We start from the raw sequence: 19,816 nt of genomic DNA, 5'->3' as shown, positions 1-19,816 counted from the left end.
GAATCATGGTAAAAAAGCCATGAATTCTATTTGCAGTATTCCCCTAGCGCTGGAGTTCTGCCGTTCTCATTGATCGGTAAACTTGGTCTCGGCTGGCTGTTCTCGCTGATCTTCTGGGGAGGGGCCTGTTGCCGTGGTTTCCAAATGTCTCTGCCGGAGGCGGAAGTGCCCCGCCCTTGCCCCCTCCCGGCTAAGTCATCTGCTCGGCTTTGCTCTCCGGGGCTTTTGTTCCCTGCGAGCTTTCCGTCCAGCTTTGGAGGCGGAGAGTGAAAATGGCGGCCTCCCAATCTCCGCCCTGGAGGAGCCGAGAACTCGGGGCCCCGCTGCTCAGTGAGCCCCCAGAGAAAAGCCGTCAGTCACTCCCATCTCCCCGGTCTCTGGCCGCACTCCGTGCTCACCGGCCTGTGACCGCGCATTTCTATCTCTGGCACCCGACCCGGGGTGGAGTCTCCAAACCCAGCAGATCCCTGCGGTGCCCTCCCGCGCGGCTCTTCCCGGGGAAGGAAGGTGAGTCTCCCCGGATCTGCCGCTTGTTGGGTCCCTGCTGGAGGAGCAGGGGCCCGACTGTGCCGCGGATCACGGTTTATGGCGCCTGGGCTCCGCCTCTGCAGCCGGCTTCCCTGCTCCATTACCTGGGAGCTCTGCCGCACTCAGGCACCCCCGGTCTTTCTGTGACCCCGAGGGTCCTGAGACCACACTGTCCCACGAGGTTTCCACCCCCCGCTTAGCCACTGGAGCTATGTCCCTCGGCGGAGCCAACTTCTAAAAGTTCTGATTTTGTGCTCCGCTGCTCTATCACTTGCCAGAAGCAGCCCACGGAGGCCCTGTGCCCCGCCGTCTATCCTCCCGAATATCGCCTTGTTCACTTCTCTACATCTCCTACCTTCCAGAAAGTGGTCGCTTTTCTGTTCAGAGAGTTGTTGCTATTCTTTTTTTCGATCTCCTGTTGAGTTCGTAGGTGTTCAGAATGGTTTGATCCCTATCCTGCTGAATTCCTGAGACCAGACGAAATCCAGGTCTCCTACTCCTCCACCCCCCCCCAGATTACTCAGATATTGCTCCACCCCCCCAGATTACTCATTTTAAAGTGGGACTAGAAATAGAACCCTGTTAAAATTGTCATAAATATTAAACAATTGGACAGATAAATTATGTAAACCAGTAAGTTATCACTATTATCAATGAATGTTAGCTATTAATTATAATTATAACAAATATTTATATACTAAAATATATTTCAAATAAATTATAATAAAATAGCAAATTTTAAAATAATAAAATTCTCAATGTTAGTTATTATTTCTGTAATTATTCCCACGATGCATCCCAATGCTTGGCAGATGGCAAGTGCTCAACGGTGATGGGTTAAGGAGCTTGCCTAAGCCTGATCTAGTAAGTGACAGAGTAGAACTGAAGCCTAGGCTTTTTGACTTCAAAGGTTGTGCTTATTAACAAGAAAGGACACTGAGGCTTGGAAAATACTGCTCTGTTCTCCATTATGGCACAAAAAGGGTGTGGAGATGGCCTAGGACTCAGGTACTTGGACTCCTGGGCCAGCTTTCTTCTCTTTCATCCCAGGGCAGGTCACCAGTAAAAAGGGATGATCAGATTTCTTGTGGAGCTGGTTAGGATTCAATGAGTAGAACTTGGAAAAGTTGCTGGCACTTAATAAACATCACTGCTCTCATGATTATTTATCATGCATGTACATATCAATGCATAGATGTTATTTTGAAGTCCTATGTGTGCTTGGCCCTGGGATTATTGAGGATATAGATGAGACTAATACTTGGTTCCTTACCTCAAGCAGCTAATAGTTCGGGGAGGGACTCCAGTACGTGAATAATGAATGTTCTAAGTGCAATTAACCTAGCCTGGGTTGATCGCGGCGACTTCCTGGGGGAAGTGATGTTTGAGGTGGTTGGTCCTTAACAATGAGTTGTGGCTCGACAAGTGGATGTAGGCCCTCCTGAGAGAAATCCAGGAAAGCAGCATGTGCAGAGGTCCTATGGAATGAAGTAGTCTTACATGAGATGGGGTGAATGGTAGAATGTTCTGTATGGTTAGTATCTGAGCTTTGCTGGCAAAGATAAAGCAGAGCAGCTGTGTAGAATCTTCATGTGTGGCATTGAATGCAAATTAGGGATTTGGACTTTAGCTTAGAGGCAATGGGAAGCCATTGAAGTTATTGCAACAGAACAAAGGCAAGACACAAAGTTGCTCTTATTAACTGCTGAGTAAAATAATGCTTACATCATAGTAGATACTTGATACTTATTACTTGAATTAAAAATTGTTCTGGCAATAATATGGAAGTCAGACTGGGGAGTTGGAAGAGACTGGCAATCTAGAGATCAAGTACTTAGCTCAATTCCAGAAAAATAGGTTTTTTTGTTTTTGTTTTTTTTTTACTGTATCATGCTGCTTGTTACCAAACAGTGACTGACTGACTGAATGAATGAAGAAATAGTTGTCCTACTCTACTGTCTTTGTTAAAAGAGGAACAATTTATGGATATGGAAGTCATGTTAGCTGAGAGCAATAAAATAGGTAAGTCCAGAAATACATAACCATTTATTAGAATAATAGCTGGTCATGAATATCTTTTGGGAATACGCAGAGACCTGTCTCTTTACCCATAAGGCTCCATAACAAGCAACAAGAATTCTTTGTCTTCTTTCTTGACATTCTGTGGTCTTCAGAGTCTCCTGGGGACAAAAAGTGAATCAATAGTTTCATTACGTGGACAAGAACCTGGCACTTTGAAAAGACTTTAGATGAATTCCTGACGTGTCAAGTAAGAGAAAATATGTTGAAAATACTCTACCATGTCTTGCTCAGGTGTGCCCTGGCTCACCTCTGCTTCTCCCAGTTCACCTTGGGAAAACCACGTCCTTAGTTTACCCAGAGCACAGCCTACAGTCCATATGAGTTTGGTCTTGGCAAAAAGTATAGACTGTAGCGTATGTGGCTCATCCACAGGGCCTGTTAAGTGTGCACACTTAATCTTGGCCGAATTTTTGCACAGGGGTTCTCTGTCAGTGTCTTGTCATCATTAGCCATCAGATCACTACCTGGTATTCCTCATGAGATTAATGCATCTAGAGAGCCACCAATCCATCTCCTCTCATTGGCCATAAGATCATCTGTTCCTTCATTTCTTAAAAAAAAAAAAAAAAAAAAGTCAAAAAAATATTGAATGCCTGTCATGGATTGGGCATGGTTCTAGGTCCTGGAATTCGATGGCCAATAAACATATTTAGTTGCCATCATGAAACTCATATTCCAGTGAGGGGAAATGAACATAGAAAGTAACAAACAGTAAATAAAATAGTGATGATGATAGAAAATACCATGAAAGAAACAAATATGGAAATGAGCCAATGAAGGATGAGCTGGTGAGGGATGGCTCTTCTTCTGAAGAGGTGACATGTGAACAGATTCCAGGGGATAAGAATGGTCAGGAAGTGGAGGAAAGAACATTCCACACAGAGTGACTAGAATGTGCAAAGACTCCGGGTAAGGAAAAGCTTGGCATGTTTGGTGACTGAGAGAAAAGCAGGGCACCATGAGGGAGGGGGAGAGTGGAAATGGGATGATGCTGGAGAGGCAGTCAGGAGATAGCTTTGCAAGGCCTCATGGGCTGTGGTGAGTTTGCCTTTTCTGTCATGTGCCAGGGGAGAATTTTATGATTTAAGACACATTTGCTTTTGAGTTTTATACAATAGAAACAAGGGCAGTGTAGACAATTAACATTTTGATGTGGAGTGTTGGGACTGAACAGGGACACTTAGCAGGATAACACTTTGAGAACCACTGCTCCAGGAGATGGATGCTGATACTAGAGGTATGTTGTTTGATAGTTTGTTTTGCTACAGTAAATGCAAGTAAGACAGACACCAGGTTTATAGGCTAAGCAGGACCTCTTTTTTTTTTTTTTTTAAAGATTTATTTATTTGACAGAGAGATACAGCGAGAGAGGGAACACAAGCAGGGGGAGGGGGAGGGGGAGAGGGAGAAGCAGGCTCCCCGCGGAGCAGGGAGCCCGATGCGGGACTCAATCCCAGGACCCTGAGATCATGACCTGAGCCGAAGGCAGACACTCAACTACTGAGCCACCCCCCATGCAGGGCTCGATCCCAGGACCCTGAGATCATGACCTGAGCCGAAGGCAGACACTCCGACTGAGCCACCCAGGTGCCCCTAAGCAGGACCTCTTCTTTTTTTTTTTTTTTTTTTTTAAGATTGATTTATTTGACAGAGAGATACAGCGAGAGAGGGAACACAAGCAGGGGGAGGGGGAGAGGGAGAAGCAGGCTCTCCGCGGAGCAGGGAGCCCAATGCGGGGCTCGATCCCAGGACCCCAGGATCATGACCTGAGCCGAAGGCAGACACTCAACGACTGAGTCACCCAGGTGCCCCTAAGCAGGACCTCTTCTATGCACCTGTGCTCTTCTCTTGATGTCCCACTCACATCTATTCAATGTCTACTTGGTGCCAGGCAATGTGTGGGAAAGGGGTATCCCAGGGGGAGAAAAGACAGACATCCTTCCTGACCTCATGGAAATTGCACACTTGCTGTTTTAATTCTGTAAAAGCTGAGCTTAGGATAGAAAAGAGTCTTGGATTTACCTTTTCTGGCTCTCATTTGGTTAAATTCTGGCAGCTGTCACACATTCAGAATCATTACAATGTAGTTTTCTGTGCTTAACTTGCTTCCATAGATTAACTTTCCCAAACTCGTTATGGTGGCCCTGACCTTGGACTATTCATAAAAGACCATAGAAACTATTAACTGGGTGCACTGCTTTTTATAGGAGCAGGACAGTTTTATCTACTAGAGGCATTGGCAGATTTGGATTACATTATAAATAAATATATCCACTACAAACATTCATGGATCTGCCTTGCATTGTAAATAAATTTTCCCAAGTAATTGTTAAGTGGTGGCCTCACAATTATGCTAGCATAAGAAAAACAACCGGAGAGGGCGCCTGGGTGGCTCAGTTGGTTAAGCGACTGCCTTCGGCTCAGGTCATGATCCTGGAGTCCCTGGATCGAGTCCCGCGTCGGGCTCCCTGCTCATCGGGGAGTCTGCCTCTCTCTCTGACCCTCCCCCCTCTCGTGCTCTCTCTCTCTATCTCATTCTCTCAAATAAATAAATAAAATCTTTAAAAAACAAAAAAACAAAAAAAACAAAAAACAACCGGAGAAAGATTAAGTAGCTTTGCAGTAAATATTCTAAAAGGAACCTAGGGATTTGCAAGGAGACAGCCAACTTGGATTAGGTAGGTGTAAGGAAAGGACTCTTTGGTGAGTTGAGTAATTATTAAAGGCTTGGATTTGTGATAGACAGTAAACATTGGCCACACCCATGTAAATGTCTATGCTAGATTTACATATTTAGCTTTCAGCCTATTCCCTGAGTTATATGTAGTCCTAAGAAGGGGGTGCATATATGTATCAGTCAGCTATTTCTGGATAACAAGCAATCACAACAATATCTGTGGCACAACAGTAAGCATTAATTCCTATGGAGCCAAGGTCGGCTGGGGTTTGGCTGATCTAAGGCTAGACTTTGTTTCTCACTGCAGATTTGTGGATGGATGGGGGCGGCTCAGCCTCAGGTTTCTCATCCTCCTTGTTCCAGTGAAGACATGTTCTTTCATGGAGATGGCAGAAGTGGAAGAAAACAGAGACATGTGAGACCTTGTAAGACCTAGGCTCAGAACTGCACACCGTCACTTCCACTTTATTCTCTTAGCCAAAACAAGCCATATGGTGAAGCCCAAAGTCAGAGGTGAGGAGGTTCACTCCCCTCTTAGTGAGGTAGGATTAGATGCAGGGAGGGGTGAATAATTAGAGCTCAAAGTTAATCTCCTGTAATCTAATAAGCATGTTTCCTTCATCTGTTATAAGACGTATGATATTATGTACCAGACACTGCTAGGCAACAGGAGAGATTGCTGTGGAATATACCTCATTGCTCACTGGTTAGAAATCTAAGAAAAAGAGTTTCTTGCTCTGGTTATATTTTTTATATAGACTATTTTAGAATAGTCTTCCAAGAAGTCTCTCTTCCTTAGTAATTGCCCTCAACGTAATCCATCCTCCAATGTAGCCAGAGTGATCTTCCTAAAATGTAAATGAGGTATTGAACCTTCCCTGTTTAAATAGTTTGGATGATTCCCCCTGGTCCGTAGGATAAAGCTCAACCTGTAGATGTTGACATTTAAGCTGACCCTAATCTGGACCCCCAAACTGCCCAGAATTGTCTTCTGCCTTCTGTCTGGTCGCTAGCCCCTCTTCCCAGTGTCTTCTCTTCCTCATTTCCCCTTTGCTCCAGGGTTCCCTGGTTGGGACAATAGATAGGCAGGGGCTAGGGGTTGGTGGCCATGGTGTCATTGTAAGAGATCTTACTAAAAGCACACCAAGTATTACCTGTCAACTCTAAATAACGTCCCTCCCCCCGCTGTGTGTGTTTGTGCGTGTGCGCCTGTATGCACGCGCACACAGACGGGGACACACACACACACACACACACATGTTGCCATTTGCAACTACACCTAGATGGGATTGTAAAGAATAAACTTCAAATTCAGTTAGAAGGAGGTGTTGAATTTCAGGTGCCTTTTGTTAGTTACTATTTATATTTAGTTTCTTATCAACAGATACAAAAAGTACAACTTCTATCAAGTAAAGATCCGTGATGCTTTTGACATAAAATGGAAACCAACAACAGTGGACCCCTTACCTCTTTTAAACACCTCCTAATCCCCGGTAGCTCTGGCTACCTTGACTCTCAGCACCTCCTGTAACAGACTTTATAATAATAGAATGCTATCTCTTTGTGAGACACATTTTCTGAAGTATACGAACCATGCCTTTTCATTTCTTTCTCTGTTGCCTAGCTCAGTGGCTAATATGCAATAGGCACTTTATGAATGTTTCTTGAATGAATGAATGAATGAGTGAATGAATGAATATATGTAAGTGAGTATTGGAGAATTCTCTACTGTAGTGATCCTCAAACTGCAGATAAAGAGCTTGTAATACACAGATAGTTAGACATCACCCCTGAGTTTCTGAATTAGTAGGTTTGGGGGCAGAGCTGAAATTTTCATTTTTTAACAAGTTCCCAGGTGTGTTGATGCTACTGGTCCGGGGGGCACACTTTGAAAACCACTGCTCTACCAAATTAATGCTGAGAGGATTCTCTGTATAGAAATAACCCCAGTCACTAATTTTGGGTAAGGGAGACACCTAGAGGGGGGTTTTAATGGCTACTAGTTCACAGGATAAAATTGGTGTCTGAATGCCCGATTTTGCTACTAAGGAGGAATTGAAATCCTAAAGACAGTGAGGCCATTGAACTGAGATGGCCTAAAAGTCACTCCAGATTTTATCTCTGTGCATGTGTGGAAGTCATGATGGTATTGATTGTATTCACAGAGGACACTGTATTAATGCAGTATTCCCAAAGCCAAAGGAGTATTTCCTGTCTCATTCTTAGATGCCTGGGCTCTTCATATATTATGGAAATTCAGAAGGATGTCACACCCCAAGTATTCTTCACCAAAGATCTCTAAGCACCAACATGCTCACAGTAGCCTCTGTGGAAAGTCCCTTACTTTGTCTAATTCTGGTCTAGACTACCGTAAGGAGACCTTGCCTTGTTGTAGGATGAATTAGATGGCCACATGGGATTGGAGACTCTCAAGGTCATAGGATACTTTCTGTGTGGGAGGATTGAACTGTCAGCATTAGGAAGTATCTCTGGTAGGGCAATCTGTGTAGGTGGCAGTTTTCACATCAGCATCCCACATTTCTCAGTACAGAAGCCACTTAATTTATATTCTCAGCAAAAATCATTTGGGCACCTACTGTATGCCAGTGTCCTAGAAGCTGAGCATGCAGAAGCAGAAAGAGAGACTTGGGACTTACATTGCAGAGAGATAGACGGATAACAAGTGAAAAAATGTAATTATTGGTTAGCTTTTGCTATGTAACAAACCACCTCCAAATTTAGAGCAATTATTTATTTTTAGTTCACATGCCTATAGGTCAGATGATCTGGGTGGGGCTCTGCTGGGCTTACCTGAGCACCTCTGGATTTATGGGGGTGCTTGTCTCTCCTCCTACAACCAATAAGCTCACCCATGAAGGCCCTAGCAAGAGCAAGCTGAAACACACAGGGCCTCTTGGGGCCTGGGTTTATAACTGCCCCCTCATCACTTCTGCGTCATTCCATTGGCCACATCAGGTTCATGGGGCCAAACCCAAAGTCAAGGAGCAAAAGGTAGAGATGCAGGTTGAAGTGAAAAATGGAGCAATAATGCAAGTGACCACTTACAGTATGAGATTAAGTAACACAAAGGGCTATGAAGAAACAAAACAGGTTCGTGGCTCAAGAACAATCAAGGATGCTACTTTTGGGTGGCCAGGTGTTATGGGATGGTGTGGTGGCATAGTCTCGCATGTTTTATAGCAGGCTATCCCATTGGGAGGGCTGTAGCTTCAGCGTTGTGCTATGTACGTAATGCGGTACAGTGTGGGCTTCCCTCCTCGCTGTCCTAGTATTTCCCAATTATCAAGGGCTCCTGGCATACCTGATGATTATTGTGTCTCATAAGGCATCTATCTGGTTTATCACTGTTCTGTACAAATGCCTCATTACAAAAGCACATTCAAAGGGTACCACAATTTGAGTAAATTATCTCTGCTGGACGGTATGGCAGGTATCCCCTCACTATTCATACACCTCCATGCGCTTGTACACATAATACCCAACCCCTGCACACATGTGCATGGTAATCTTCACACAGCCAGAAATGATGTCTTCATCCATGTCAATGTGAGGCAACAGTCTCAATCCCCGGCACCTCAGGATACAGCTACTGAATGTTGGATGATTTCATCAGCCCCAAAGCCAGGCTGATGTGCCTGGGAAAGGAGTGTGAACATGGAATGTGTCCAAAGGCAGACCCAGCTTCTGGGCAAATTAGCCTGGGGCTTGGTGGGGGGCTGGAGTGGGGAGAGGTGAAGCGGGAGCCATTAGGGGGTGGTTTCCAGCTTCAATGCCCCCTTGCCACCATCAATCCATCCATCAGCCGAAAGACTCCCATTAGGGAGTTGAAGGGAAAATGTAAAACAAACAAAAATGGACTTCTTCTTTAGGGGCCTGTTATCATTTGAGTGAAATGATTTTCCTTCTGTCTTTATTGAACAAAACTTGATATCCTGTGTTTGGTGAAATGCACATTCTCTGAGAGTAGAGGGAAGTAGGGGATTGGGGGCGGAAAAGCATCCATTTTTATAAAAACCCTTGGAGTGCTATTGTATTATCATTCCCATTTTCTTGATGAATAAACTGAGCTTTGGGAAGTAAAAGCAACTTGCCCAAGGTAAGTAGAGTCTGGAGATCCCAAACTAAGTCTCATTTTGCAGACAAATCTTTTCGACCTTCCTTAGCCTTCATGGGTTTCTAAAGGTGAGCCTTAAGGCCTAAGAAGACTCTTGAAGCTAACTCCTTCTGGCCCTTAAAATCCAAGCTGTGGGGACCGAAGTAGGGGGGGATGGGAGCGACCCTTTGGGCATGCTCACTTGGACTCTGGTGTGGTTGGCTGGAGCCAGTCTATCTGCCAATAGAATAACTCAGGACAAAAGCCCAGGACCTTGGTAAATACCTGCACAGGTACTGGCTGGAGATAGACTCAACAGATTTTTGCAAATCTGCACCTACCTTCACTGGTACCATCAGGGGCATGTGGTCATCTGCAATCTGGGAATTACAGCCTCCAGTTACCTGTTGTGGGTCAATACATTCATTTTGTATGTAGATGAAGAAGCTGAGGTCTGACTGGAATATTGCCCTTGGCCAAACCAAGCCTCCTCACCAGATTATTCCCCTCCTTGGGGGAACAGCCAATAGCGGGCCTCCTAGGGGCACAAAGGCTCAGCCTTTGTGACTCTTATTAGGGTCATCTCTGAATGCAAGGCCTCTGTTGCTTCAGAGCTCCCCTGGGATTGGCTGAGGCTTCTACCACCGCTGCAGTCTTCTTCCCGGCCAACCTTGTTTCCCTTCCTCTTGCACCTGTTGCCCCGAGTAAGCCACCTGCACAGATTTCCTTCTCAGTCCCTATTCTAAGGACTCACCAACTTGTCTCACACTGGCTATTAAATGCTCGCGCTTTCAAGTGACACCCATCACTTTTGCTCACAGCTTATTGGTTATGACTAATCACACAGCCCCATGCTGACCACAAGGGGGCTGGCAAGTGCAGCCCTAAATGTGCCAGGAAGGGAGAAAATTGGACCTACATGGTGAGCAGCAGTAAGGCTGATGGGATGGATAGACCACAGAAAGGGCCTGCCAAACCATACAGTCAATAATACTGTTTCATACTTTGGACAAGTGCAGCCTTACACACCCTACCCTAAAGACTGCTTCCCCAACCGAGTGGCTTCTTGTGGAAACATGGCTGGATGATTTCTGCCGTCTTTATCCCTTCTAGTGGTTTGTCATCTCCCAAGCTGTCCTCTGCTCTCTGTCTACTTTTGTGTCTGCTGAATCCGTGGGCTTAGCTCAGCTGGCCCCTGACTGACAAGATGACTCCTGCTGTGGAATGGAGAAAAACCAGGGTATTTCAGGATGCCTTGATTTGAAGCCTGCCTGGTTCCAAAATACCCCATTTTGCTCTTATTGGTAGGCAGCATGGGTATAGATCTCCACACACATGAGTTCCAAGAGGGGACAGTCCTATCTATACACTTCGTGACTGCCCGTCTCAAAGGTTCAGGGCCAGTGCCTACTTAGGCAAGAGGATGGAAAGTTGAAGAGACTGGAGGAAGCAGCAACATCCCCCTTTCCTGGGCGTTTCTGGAGGCCTTTTGGGCAACATTGCCATCTGTTGGGCCAGCTCTGGCTAATGCAGCTGGGAGGTCAGATAGCATCGCAACTTCATCCGTTACTTTGGGACCACGTGAGGTGTCTTGGGACTAAATAGCTGGCAGTGAAGGAATTTTAAAAAGGGCACCGTTTTACATTTATTGAGTGGTTATTTTGTCACTTAATCCTCACCACAACCTTATAAGTTCAGTATGATTTATATTCTCTTTAATGAACAAACTTAGGCACAGAGAGTCTGAGTAATTTACTTGTCTGAGACAGAGCTGGGGGTTAAGCTTAGGCAATGTGGTTCCAGACTCTGTGCCACCTACCCTCTGCCACTTTGATTAGGTCTAGACATCTATTTAACACAGACTGATGACTGTCTCCATGTTCTACGCCCTGTGCCAGATGCTGGGAATACAGCCTAATCCACTGGATCTCAGCATAGTCCATTGCTCAGTGTCCTGCTATATTAGATGTCATGTAATACATGTATTCTAGTATTCAGCTCCAGGGGTAAATTTCATCAGTAGAAATTTGTGTACATTTTTCTATAATAAGAACTACATAATTTACACGTTTCTCTTATTGCTTTGGCCACCAGGAAGCTCAGATCCAAATCAGAGCAAAGATACTAGAGTTTTGGTTTAGCATTTCAGTTTTCTGAATTTTTCCTCCCAGCCTAGATTTTTTATTTTGGCTGCATCAATTCTGCACAAATGTCTTTTATTTTATTTTAAAATACCTTAAATCCTTTTTAGAAGGCGGCTGCGTGGAAATGACAAAGTGAGATCTTTACTGCATATTCTTAGGTTCTTACTGGGAAAGGTAGACCTATATATCCCTCTTATCCTATTCCTATAGCACCGCCACTTATAAAACCTCTTGAGCAGCAGCTATGACTATTCTCAGTCCCTGGAGATTCGTAGGAGCTTCTGAAAAATCACATCCATATAGAAAAAAAAAAGTTTCCTTAAATCATGCCTTCAAATTTGGTGCCAGATGCACATTTGTGGAATAGGTGACCAGTCAGACTCTCACCTGAGCAGTTAATAAAATCTATTACCCCTTGATGGATTTTTTTCTGCAAGCGAGAATTGATCTGTCGTCTTTGTGATTTGTGAGATGGCTAGGAAACACCAAACACCATCATGACCTGGACCACATTAGGAGGAGAAAGAAAGAAAGAAAGAAAGAAAAAGGAAAAAAAATCCACCACTAAATCTTACCAGGCGTGGAAAGGGTTGGACTGCTGGGGTCATTTTATTTGATTGATTGGAATTAGAGTGGATCTTATTAACATTTTAATAAAGAGAATCTTTTTGCACTGGGCTGCAAGTGTTTGCCAGTCCCCGGTGCAATTCCATTCTCTGCAAAAGTGGAATCGGCTGGCGTTGCCCAGTGTGATTTGTGTGGCTGGGCCCCAACAGTCCAAAAAAGCAAACGGGCTGCCACCTCCGAGGGGCTTGTTCTGTGCGAGGTGCTCGCCCTGTATCTGCCATGCAAAACGAGGGAGCTTTATGAAGGAATCCGTCTTGTAAAGCCATTGGTCCTGGTCATCAGCCTCTACCCAATGCTTTCGTGATGCTGCCGCTGATCTATTTGGGAAGTTGGCTGGCTGGTGAGGCAGAGCCTCTCCTCAAAGCCTGGCTCCCACGGAAAATATGCTCAGTGCAGCCAAGTCCATGAATGAAAACGCCGCCGGGCGCTTCTAGTCGGGCAAGATGCAGCCGAGAACTCCGCTCCTTCTGTGCGTTCTCCTGTCCCAGGTAGGGAAGAGGGGCTGTGGGGTGCACCCCGTGCCCCGTTTCTGCATTCGGATCGCCTGGTGCGGGCAGGGCGAGGGGGCTTTCGGGGGTCGGAGACTCTGGGGCGCGGCGGCGAAAAAAGCCTGGGGCTCGAAGGGAGGTCATTCACCGCCCAGGAGATCCTAGGAGGGCCCTGGTTTCTCACTCCGGGTTTCGTGTGTGTGTGTGTGTGTGTGTGTGTGTGTGTACGTTTGTGGGAGGAGGCGAGAGCTCCCGAGTCCTTTTTTTTTTTTTTTTTTTTTTTTTGCAAGCAGGGGCGACATTCTCGCCTACATCAAGTGGGGTAACTTTAATTCGTCTCCTCCTGAGGCTCATGCATTGGAGACAGACTCAGTTGGAGGCGACTCCAAGGAGTCGTGGTTTCCCCCAGCGCAGCGCCGAGCGGGGAAGCGCGGCTCGGGTCCGGGTTGCGGGCTGCCGGGCTGGAGAGGCCGGCCTGGCACTGCCGACTTCCCGGGGCGCCCGGGCCCCCTCGCGCAGCCCCGCGGCGCTCGGGAAGGCGCCTCACGCCAGCCCAGCGCTGCAGCCCGGCTGCTGCTGTCGCTCAAAGGCGCCGGCTCCGGCCGCGCCCGCATCGGGGTTCTCTCCCTTCCCGACCTCTGGGTGGGAGCGCGTCTCCCCCACCCCCGTCACCCCTCCCCGCCAGGACGCAGGCCCCAGCCCCCCGCGCCCCCTTTGTCCAGCCAGCTGGAGCTCCGGCTCTGAGCCCCGACTGCCGCCTCTGCTGTCTTCCCCGGGCGGGCGCGGAGCTCAGAGAAAAGTTCAAGCCTTGCCCACCAGGGCTGCAGCTGCCTGTTAACCCTCCGAGCGCTGAGGCATAAGGGAAGGGCCGGTGACCCCGGAGGGGGTGGGGGGTGGGGTGCGACGGAGACTTGGTTCTTGGGCAACCACCTCTGTATCTCGAAGATCTCGGGAAGTTTGTGTGCAGGGAAGCAGTACTCCGAGGAGGCCAGACCAGAGGTGCTGGCAGCCGAGGGGCACGCCCAGCCCAGCTCTGGGGCCTGTAGGTTCTGAGAGCACTGCGACCCAGTCCCCCAAGGCCTCCCGTGAAGCCTATGGGACTCCGGATGAGGTGGCAGCTTACAAGTGGGTGGGTGAGATCAAGGCAGGGCCAGAGAGGAGCGAAGGAGACAGGGAGTGCCTTTGGGTGCTAGGAATGGGTGTTGAGTTCCTGGCCAGGACTCCTGCGTGCCACGGGAACAGGCACACGTGTGAGTGCCTGGGTGAGGGGGGCTTGGTGAGGCAGCTAGGATCCCAGGCAAGGGCTGGCTGGGATGTGGGGATACACTGCAGCCTTCTAAGGGAGGCCGCTGCTAGATCAATGTTGGAGTTAGAATTTGGAAATGGGCCAGTGTCCCAGGAGCGCCGTGACCATGGAAATGATGTAAAGTGGGGGCTACTGGGTGGATGTTAGTGCCTGGGGGCAGGGTAAGGTGCCGGGCTGTTGAGCCCCTCCCCCACTTAGGATTTCTGTCTTCCCTGGATACACAGCCCCCATTCAGGACTGCGCAGTTATACTCCTCTAACACCAGGGCTTTGCTGGCTGATTCTCTTGGGGGTCCCTGCAACCTTAAGTCATGCCACAAATTCGGTGTCTGTCCGTGAACCAGTTTTCCAGACTTTCTGGAGTCTGTCTCTGAGGCTGTATGTATGTATATATATCCCCATTTTGAAGGGTGGTTCAGAATGTGCCTCTGATTCAGACAGATCCTCTCTCCCATACGCTGGTGTTACCACCCTGGGCAAGTTGTTTAGTATCTCTGAGCTTTCTGATTCCCCACTGTAAAATAATCTTATCACCTTCCTGGGATTGCCAGGCAGATTAATTGCATTCAACAGGATGTCCTAGGTAATGCATTTACCATGAGGCCTGGCACACTGGGAACCGTTAGTGTCTGGGAGCACTTCCCGCAGCCTTTCCCCAGGACTTTATAGTCCTTTTCTCTCTCAGCATGCTTGGACCTCAGATAAGATTCCAGGGCTTGCCCAAAGTTATTCCTCCCTTTGAGCAAGGCAGACCACATGGCAGCACCCAGCAATCCCTGTGCACTAGGGGGCTTCTCACATGATACCTTTTGTAAAGCAACTGGTGTGTCTTCTCTTGCTGGGCCCAGATGGCACAGGTGGGTCTGAAGGCTGTCAGCTCCCTCAGTTCCGTAGCATGGGGAAGCAGAGGTTTTACCAGGAATTGAATTGCCTGTTCTCTGAGGCTTATTTCTCTCTCAGATTGTTGTGCATAATCAGAGCAAATGTCCACATTAGGACACTAATTGATATCCTGGTTGCAATAGCACCTTGCAGAGAAATCATTTTGGTGCAATTCACTTAATCGGCAAGAGATTCAAGTGCACAGCTCTGTGTGCCATAGGGAAAAGTAGGGAAAGTCTTGGAGGCTTTGAGTCAACAAGCAAAAACAAAACTTTCTCAAGGCAGAGAGAAAACAGAAGAAAGGGAAAAACAATGTAATAAAGCAAATTAGTCACTTGGTCCTAAGTGGTGTTCAGGCAAGCATGTATGTGTTTTTCCACTGCAGTTGTAATACTCTGGGTCCGGCTTTGGAAGCCATCAATCTCTGTACGGTTATTGGCTGGTTGCTGTTTTAGACATTTTGGAAGGGGGAAGAATTCTAGGCAACAATGGCTGGAAGCTGGCAAAGTCAAGGAAAAGCCACCTCTCTTCTCCCCTGGGGTGTTTTGGGAAGGGCGGTCCCAGAAGTGGCCTGTGGCATTTAGCTATGATAAATAATGAATGTGGAACAGATCAAGGAGCCCTGACAAAGAAATTACACTGTAAGTATGATTCCCACCCCCCACCCCCATCTGGGTATCACTTACAACTAGCCAAAAGTTCTAACAATGAATGAGTAATCCCCCAAGAATTAGAATTTTAGGGAGTGGTTCAGGTTTGGAGAGCAGTCACTTGGGAGTGACCAAAAATGTTCCACAGAATCCTGAGATGTTGATTTAAAATGGGGAGTTCTTCTTTGGAGTCAGAATCTTGATTTTTCAGGATTTTAAATGAGAATCAGTGTTTTCTGAAACATCGTTTATTACATGCTCAGGGAAGTGTTTATTTGCAGAACCGTTCTGATAAGGAGACAAGACTATGGGAGTGGCAGAGAGCACCCCCTGCCCTGGGATGGCTTCCACATGTGACAGCCCGTAAGATTTCAGAAGCACTGGGGAAACAGAGACAGAAGTTGTGAGAAGAATCAAAGTGGTAGAGTTCACATGTCTGAACAAAATTTTTAGCAAGTCCCCAAAGAGATTTAATAAACTGCAAGGCTGAGTACGTGATCTGGAGTTTATGTAATGCCACAGTGTATATTAAAAGCCCAACAGTCATCTTAGCTAATCTCTTCTGCTCTGCCTCCCTCCCTTCTCTCCTTTTCTATCTTTAGCCCTTGGGTTTTCCATTAAATAAAATCTATTTCCTTCTGGAAGTATCTCCTATGTGTTACAGTGGAATTGCCCAGCAAACCAATGTACCCAGTAACTGCAGCATATAAAGTACCAGCATTTGCATGTGTGCACTGAATCTCAGTTTGAGGTTCACTGTTTAGGTAAAAGTGCATCTAGGTTCTTGAGACTATCCTTCTTTATTTCCCTCCTTTCAAAAAGACCGTTGTTCGGAGAGTCCAGTTAATTTCTCTTAGGTGGAAGGGAAGGAAAATGACAAACCATGGGTTCAGTGACAGTCACATCATCGACATAGCCATAGTACTTCCTACTTCTTTGTGTCTGTGTATGTCCATCTCTGTGTGTTTTGATCTTATTTTAATACCTGTTGAAAAATTTCTCCAGAAGAGGGCTCCATTCACAGCATTACAAAATTCTGAATCTACAGCTTGTATATTTTAAAGAACTTCAGTGTAGTAGCTCTATCAAAACCCAGCTGTTCTCCTTATTCCCAATTATTTGCTACAGGTTTCCCCAGTGAGAAGTGCTGCCATTTTGCACGGAGTATCTTTCCTCTTTTCTTTCCTCCTTTATTCCCTATTGTAGTTGGTTCTTTTCTGTGTTATTCTGCAACTATGTATCCCCTCTGAGTAATAGAGCAGGGAACGTTTGAAAGACCTTTGTAGACAATGCCATACGAAATGTGGGGAAGTTCTGAAATTTCCTGGCATTTGATTTTGTTTGGACCTGGTTTTACTCTTTAGGCAGCCAAAAGGCAGGCACAGCTCGCCTGTGAAAGGAGATAATCTTCCCCATTAGGTAACTACCCAGAAGAATGACTCATGAGCCAGATTCGCACACCCTCCAGCATCAGTTGAAAAGGAGAGGGAAATATGTCTGTCATCCAATTACAATAATCAGTTGGGCAGAATCAAATCAAGTAACCAGTGGTTTTGGCATTGTTTCCACTTAGCTGTGGGCAAGACGCCCACGTGCCTGAGAGAATCTGACCCTCTTGAATGATGCTGCCAATACAATGCCCTGCAGCCTGTCTCCTCTGTAGCTACCTAGGGATCCCAGGCCTGACTCCACCTCCCTGAGCAGACAGAGCAATTGATTATGGGCTGGACTGTAGGATCCCCTTCATTAGGCAGTAAGTAGTGGCTTTATGCTAGGGTTAGGGGAGAAAGCAATTTCTTTCTCTACTGAGAGAAGCAGCTAAGGGCAGGCTAAGGAGGAAAAGAAATGACATTTCAAACTTGAAACACATACTGAGGGCTCATGTTAGTGAATGGGTCACTCTTTGGCTTAGCAGGTTGAACCTTGAGATATCTGCTTGGTGGTGCTAAGGCTCATCCATCCCAATTCTATAACTCTGGCTGCTGGGCAAAAGGTGCAAAGTAGCAGCCACAGGCTAAATGTAGCCCATGGATGTATCTTGTTTGACCAGATGTTTTGAGAAGTGGGAAATTGTAAATTAAAAAAAATCCAGGTTTCTTGCATTTCTTAAAATGTCAGAAGGTCAGGCAGTCCTAGAGCTTCATTCCCACTCGGCCACATTTCACTAGAGCAGAGTTACTACTGCCCCCTTTAAGAAGGACATGCCTCTGTAATTTGCCACAGTCCCTACCAGTCCCCACTACTCATCCAGCCAGTTGTACTCACTTATCTTTACCCACTTGCCCCGTAGCCATTTGTGTTGGGAACTTCTGCTTTCACAAATTTTGAGGCTTAATCAAATTGATGTAGTCAAGTTTTTAGTGATAGGCTACTTGAAAAGGAAGGGACAAGCCTCTTTCTGATCACTATGATTGAACTAGATTGAGACTTGCTTTGGAAGAACATGATGAAGGGGATCCACACCTCCATCCTGAGAACATTACTACTGTTAGTGCCACTGGGTGACTAGGGGTACCCAGAGCAGCGGGACACACTGATCATTGTACCATGAGTAATAGTTACGCCCAGAGAAAGGACACACTGCAGCTTTGAGTAAAACCGATGTGGGTACACCAGAGTGTTGGTACACCCAAAACCTTGCAGTCAAGGGACTCTGGGAGTCCTGGATAATAGGTAGTCCCCAGTGCACTGTGCCAAGTGTTACACCAAGAGCATCAGTACCCTTGGAATACGGTGGCAGTCTGAGCATTGTCATTCCCACAGTGTTGCTCACCCGCAATGTGAGTATCCTCAAAACCTCACAATAACTTCTTGTACTCAGCCCTGCAGGGGACTGTCGGAGCGCTGAGTTAGCTTTCAGAGTATTTATAACTTCAGGGTAATGTTAGCTCCGTAGCTTTGTTGCCTAGAGTACTTTTATACACGGGACATTGTCACCTCTACCACCTACTGGAATTTGTGTAATGTTCTTATAACTGCTTTTAACAATTAACACCCGACGTAGTCTTCACATCGTGTTAATGCTAGAATTAATGTCCTCTGCCTCCATAAATCCTCGATTAATCTGTCCATCCATCCCCTACAAATAGGTGGGCCTCCGATAACTTGTTTTCCATAGCCTCAGATTCCAAAGATCAGGGTAAATATAATTACACACACATACCAAAAAAAAAAAAAAAAAAAAAGTGTTTTTCCTCTGTCACTTGCCAACAGAAGTTAAATTCCTGAAAATTAGCATTAGCAATAGGCACGTTTTGACATGTCATGTCTCTTTTCAAAGGCCCCAGCGTCACCCAATCTGTTATAGAAGCACAAAGCCCCTGTGTCTCCCAGCTGAGTGTAGGCTGGGCTGGGGTGGAGGGCAGCAGCTGCTCAGCTGAGAGCAGCCCTGCCACATGCCTGGGCAGGGCCAGGAAATGAGCTCAGCCTCTGGAGGAGCCTGGGGACCCTGCAAGGAATGTGGCAGCCTCCATCTCTGCCTTATGCGGCCTCCAGGCCAAAATCTCTTTCCTCTGGCGGTGGCAGGGAACTGCTCTTCCATGTGCTGCACAAGATGGTGCCTGCAGATGCCCGAAGCTTGAGCTTCTGTGGTCATCTCCCTGTCAACTGATGTAGGGCCTGCAGAAGGTGGCTGGACCCTGGCAGCAGAACCCGGAGCTGTCTCAGGCCACACAGGCTCTGCCTTCATCTGCCATAAGCTGCTGGGCATCTGGGATCATCTAACTCAGGGGTTGTAAACTGTGGCCTATGGGCCAATTCTTGCCTGCCGCCTGCTTTTATAAATAGTTTTATTGGACCACAGCCATGCCCACTCATTTATATAACTGTCTGTGGCTGAGTTTGTGCTATAACAACAGGGTTATGGCCCATAAAGCCCATAAAGCCTAAAATATTTACTATTTGACCCTTTACAAAAAAAGTTTGCTGACTCCTGCTCCGACTCAGAATTATAGCCAGAGGGGCTGCAGGAAACCTTCCCAAAGGGCAGGGAGGCATTAGGGATTCAGTCCTTAGGGGCTGTCCTTCCTAAACCCCAAGCACTCAAGTAACTTAACTTCGGGGAGATTTACCTGGGGCTAAGTGGACTCAGTCAATATCTGTGTTGTCACGGAGGACCTACTATGTGCTCGGGTTACAGCTACTAGTGAGGCCGACCCAGTCTCTGCTCTCTTGGGGTTAAGATCTTGAGAGAACCCCTGGCAGGGGAGATCCCTGTCAATTCAGAAATAACTCAAAATAGAGGCAACTGCTATGATGGAAGAAAATGTAGTTGTGTGAGGCATGCTGTCCGGTGTGTTTTGCTCATCTGTGCCTGTCTT

The 19,816-nt window shown here is 46.7% G+C and overlaps 1 protein-coding gene across 4 annotated transcripts in view; it reads left to right on the top strand.

Moving 5' to 3' along the window:
* Positions 1–19,816, top strand: part of CDH13 (cadherin 13) — a 1,446,671-nt gene that overhangs the window by 397,141 nt on the left and 1,029,714 nt on the right. Inside the window, exon 1 of one of the 4 annotated variants that reach the window (XM_064580854.1) lies at positions 12,473–12,660. The exons of the other annotated variants lie outside the window; for them this stretch is intronic. Within the exon in view, the coding sequence (XP_064436924.1) occupies positions 12,616–12,660 (45 nt within the window). The 5' untranslated portion in view covers positions 12,473–12,615. Of the gene's footprint in view, positions 1–12,472; positions 12,661–19,816 lie in introns of those variants that run through there. 4 annotated transcript variants of the gene reach the window in all.

The sequence above is a fragment of the Mirounga angustirostris genome, unplaced genomic scaffold (genome assembly GCF_029215605.1).
Source record: "Mirounga angustirostris isolate CCGP_5_RB_7025 unplaced genomic scaffold, mMirAng1.0.hap1 SCAF_16, whole genome shotgun sequence".
NCBI classification, from domain to species: domain Eukaryota; kingdom Metazoa; phylum Chordata; class Mammalia; order Carnivora; family Phocidae; genus Mirounga; species Mirounga angustirostris.
Note: the sequence above shows the minus strand (reverse complement) of the source record. Positions and strands in the feature narration are given on the sequence as shown.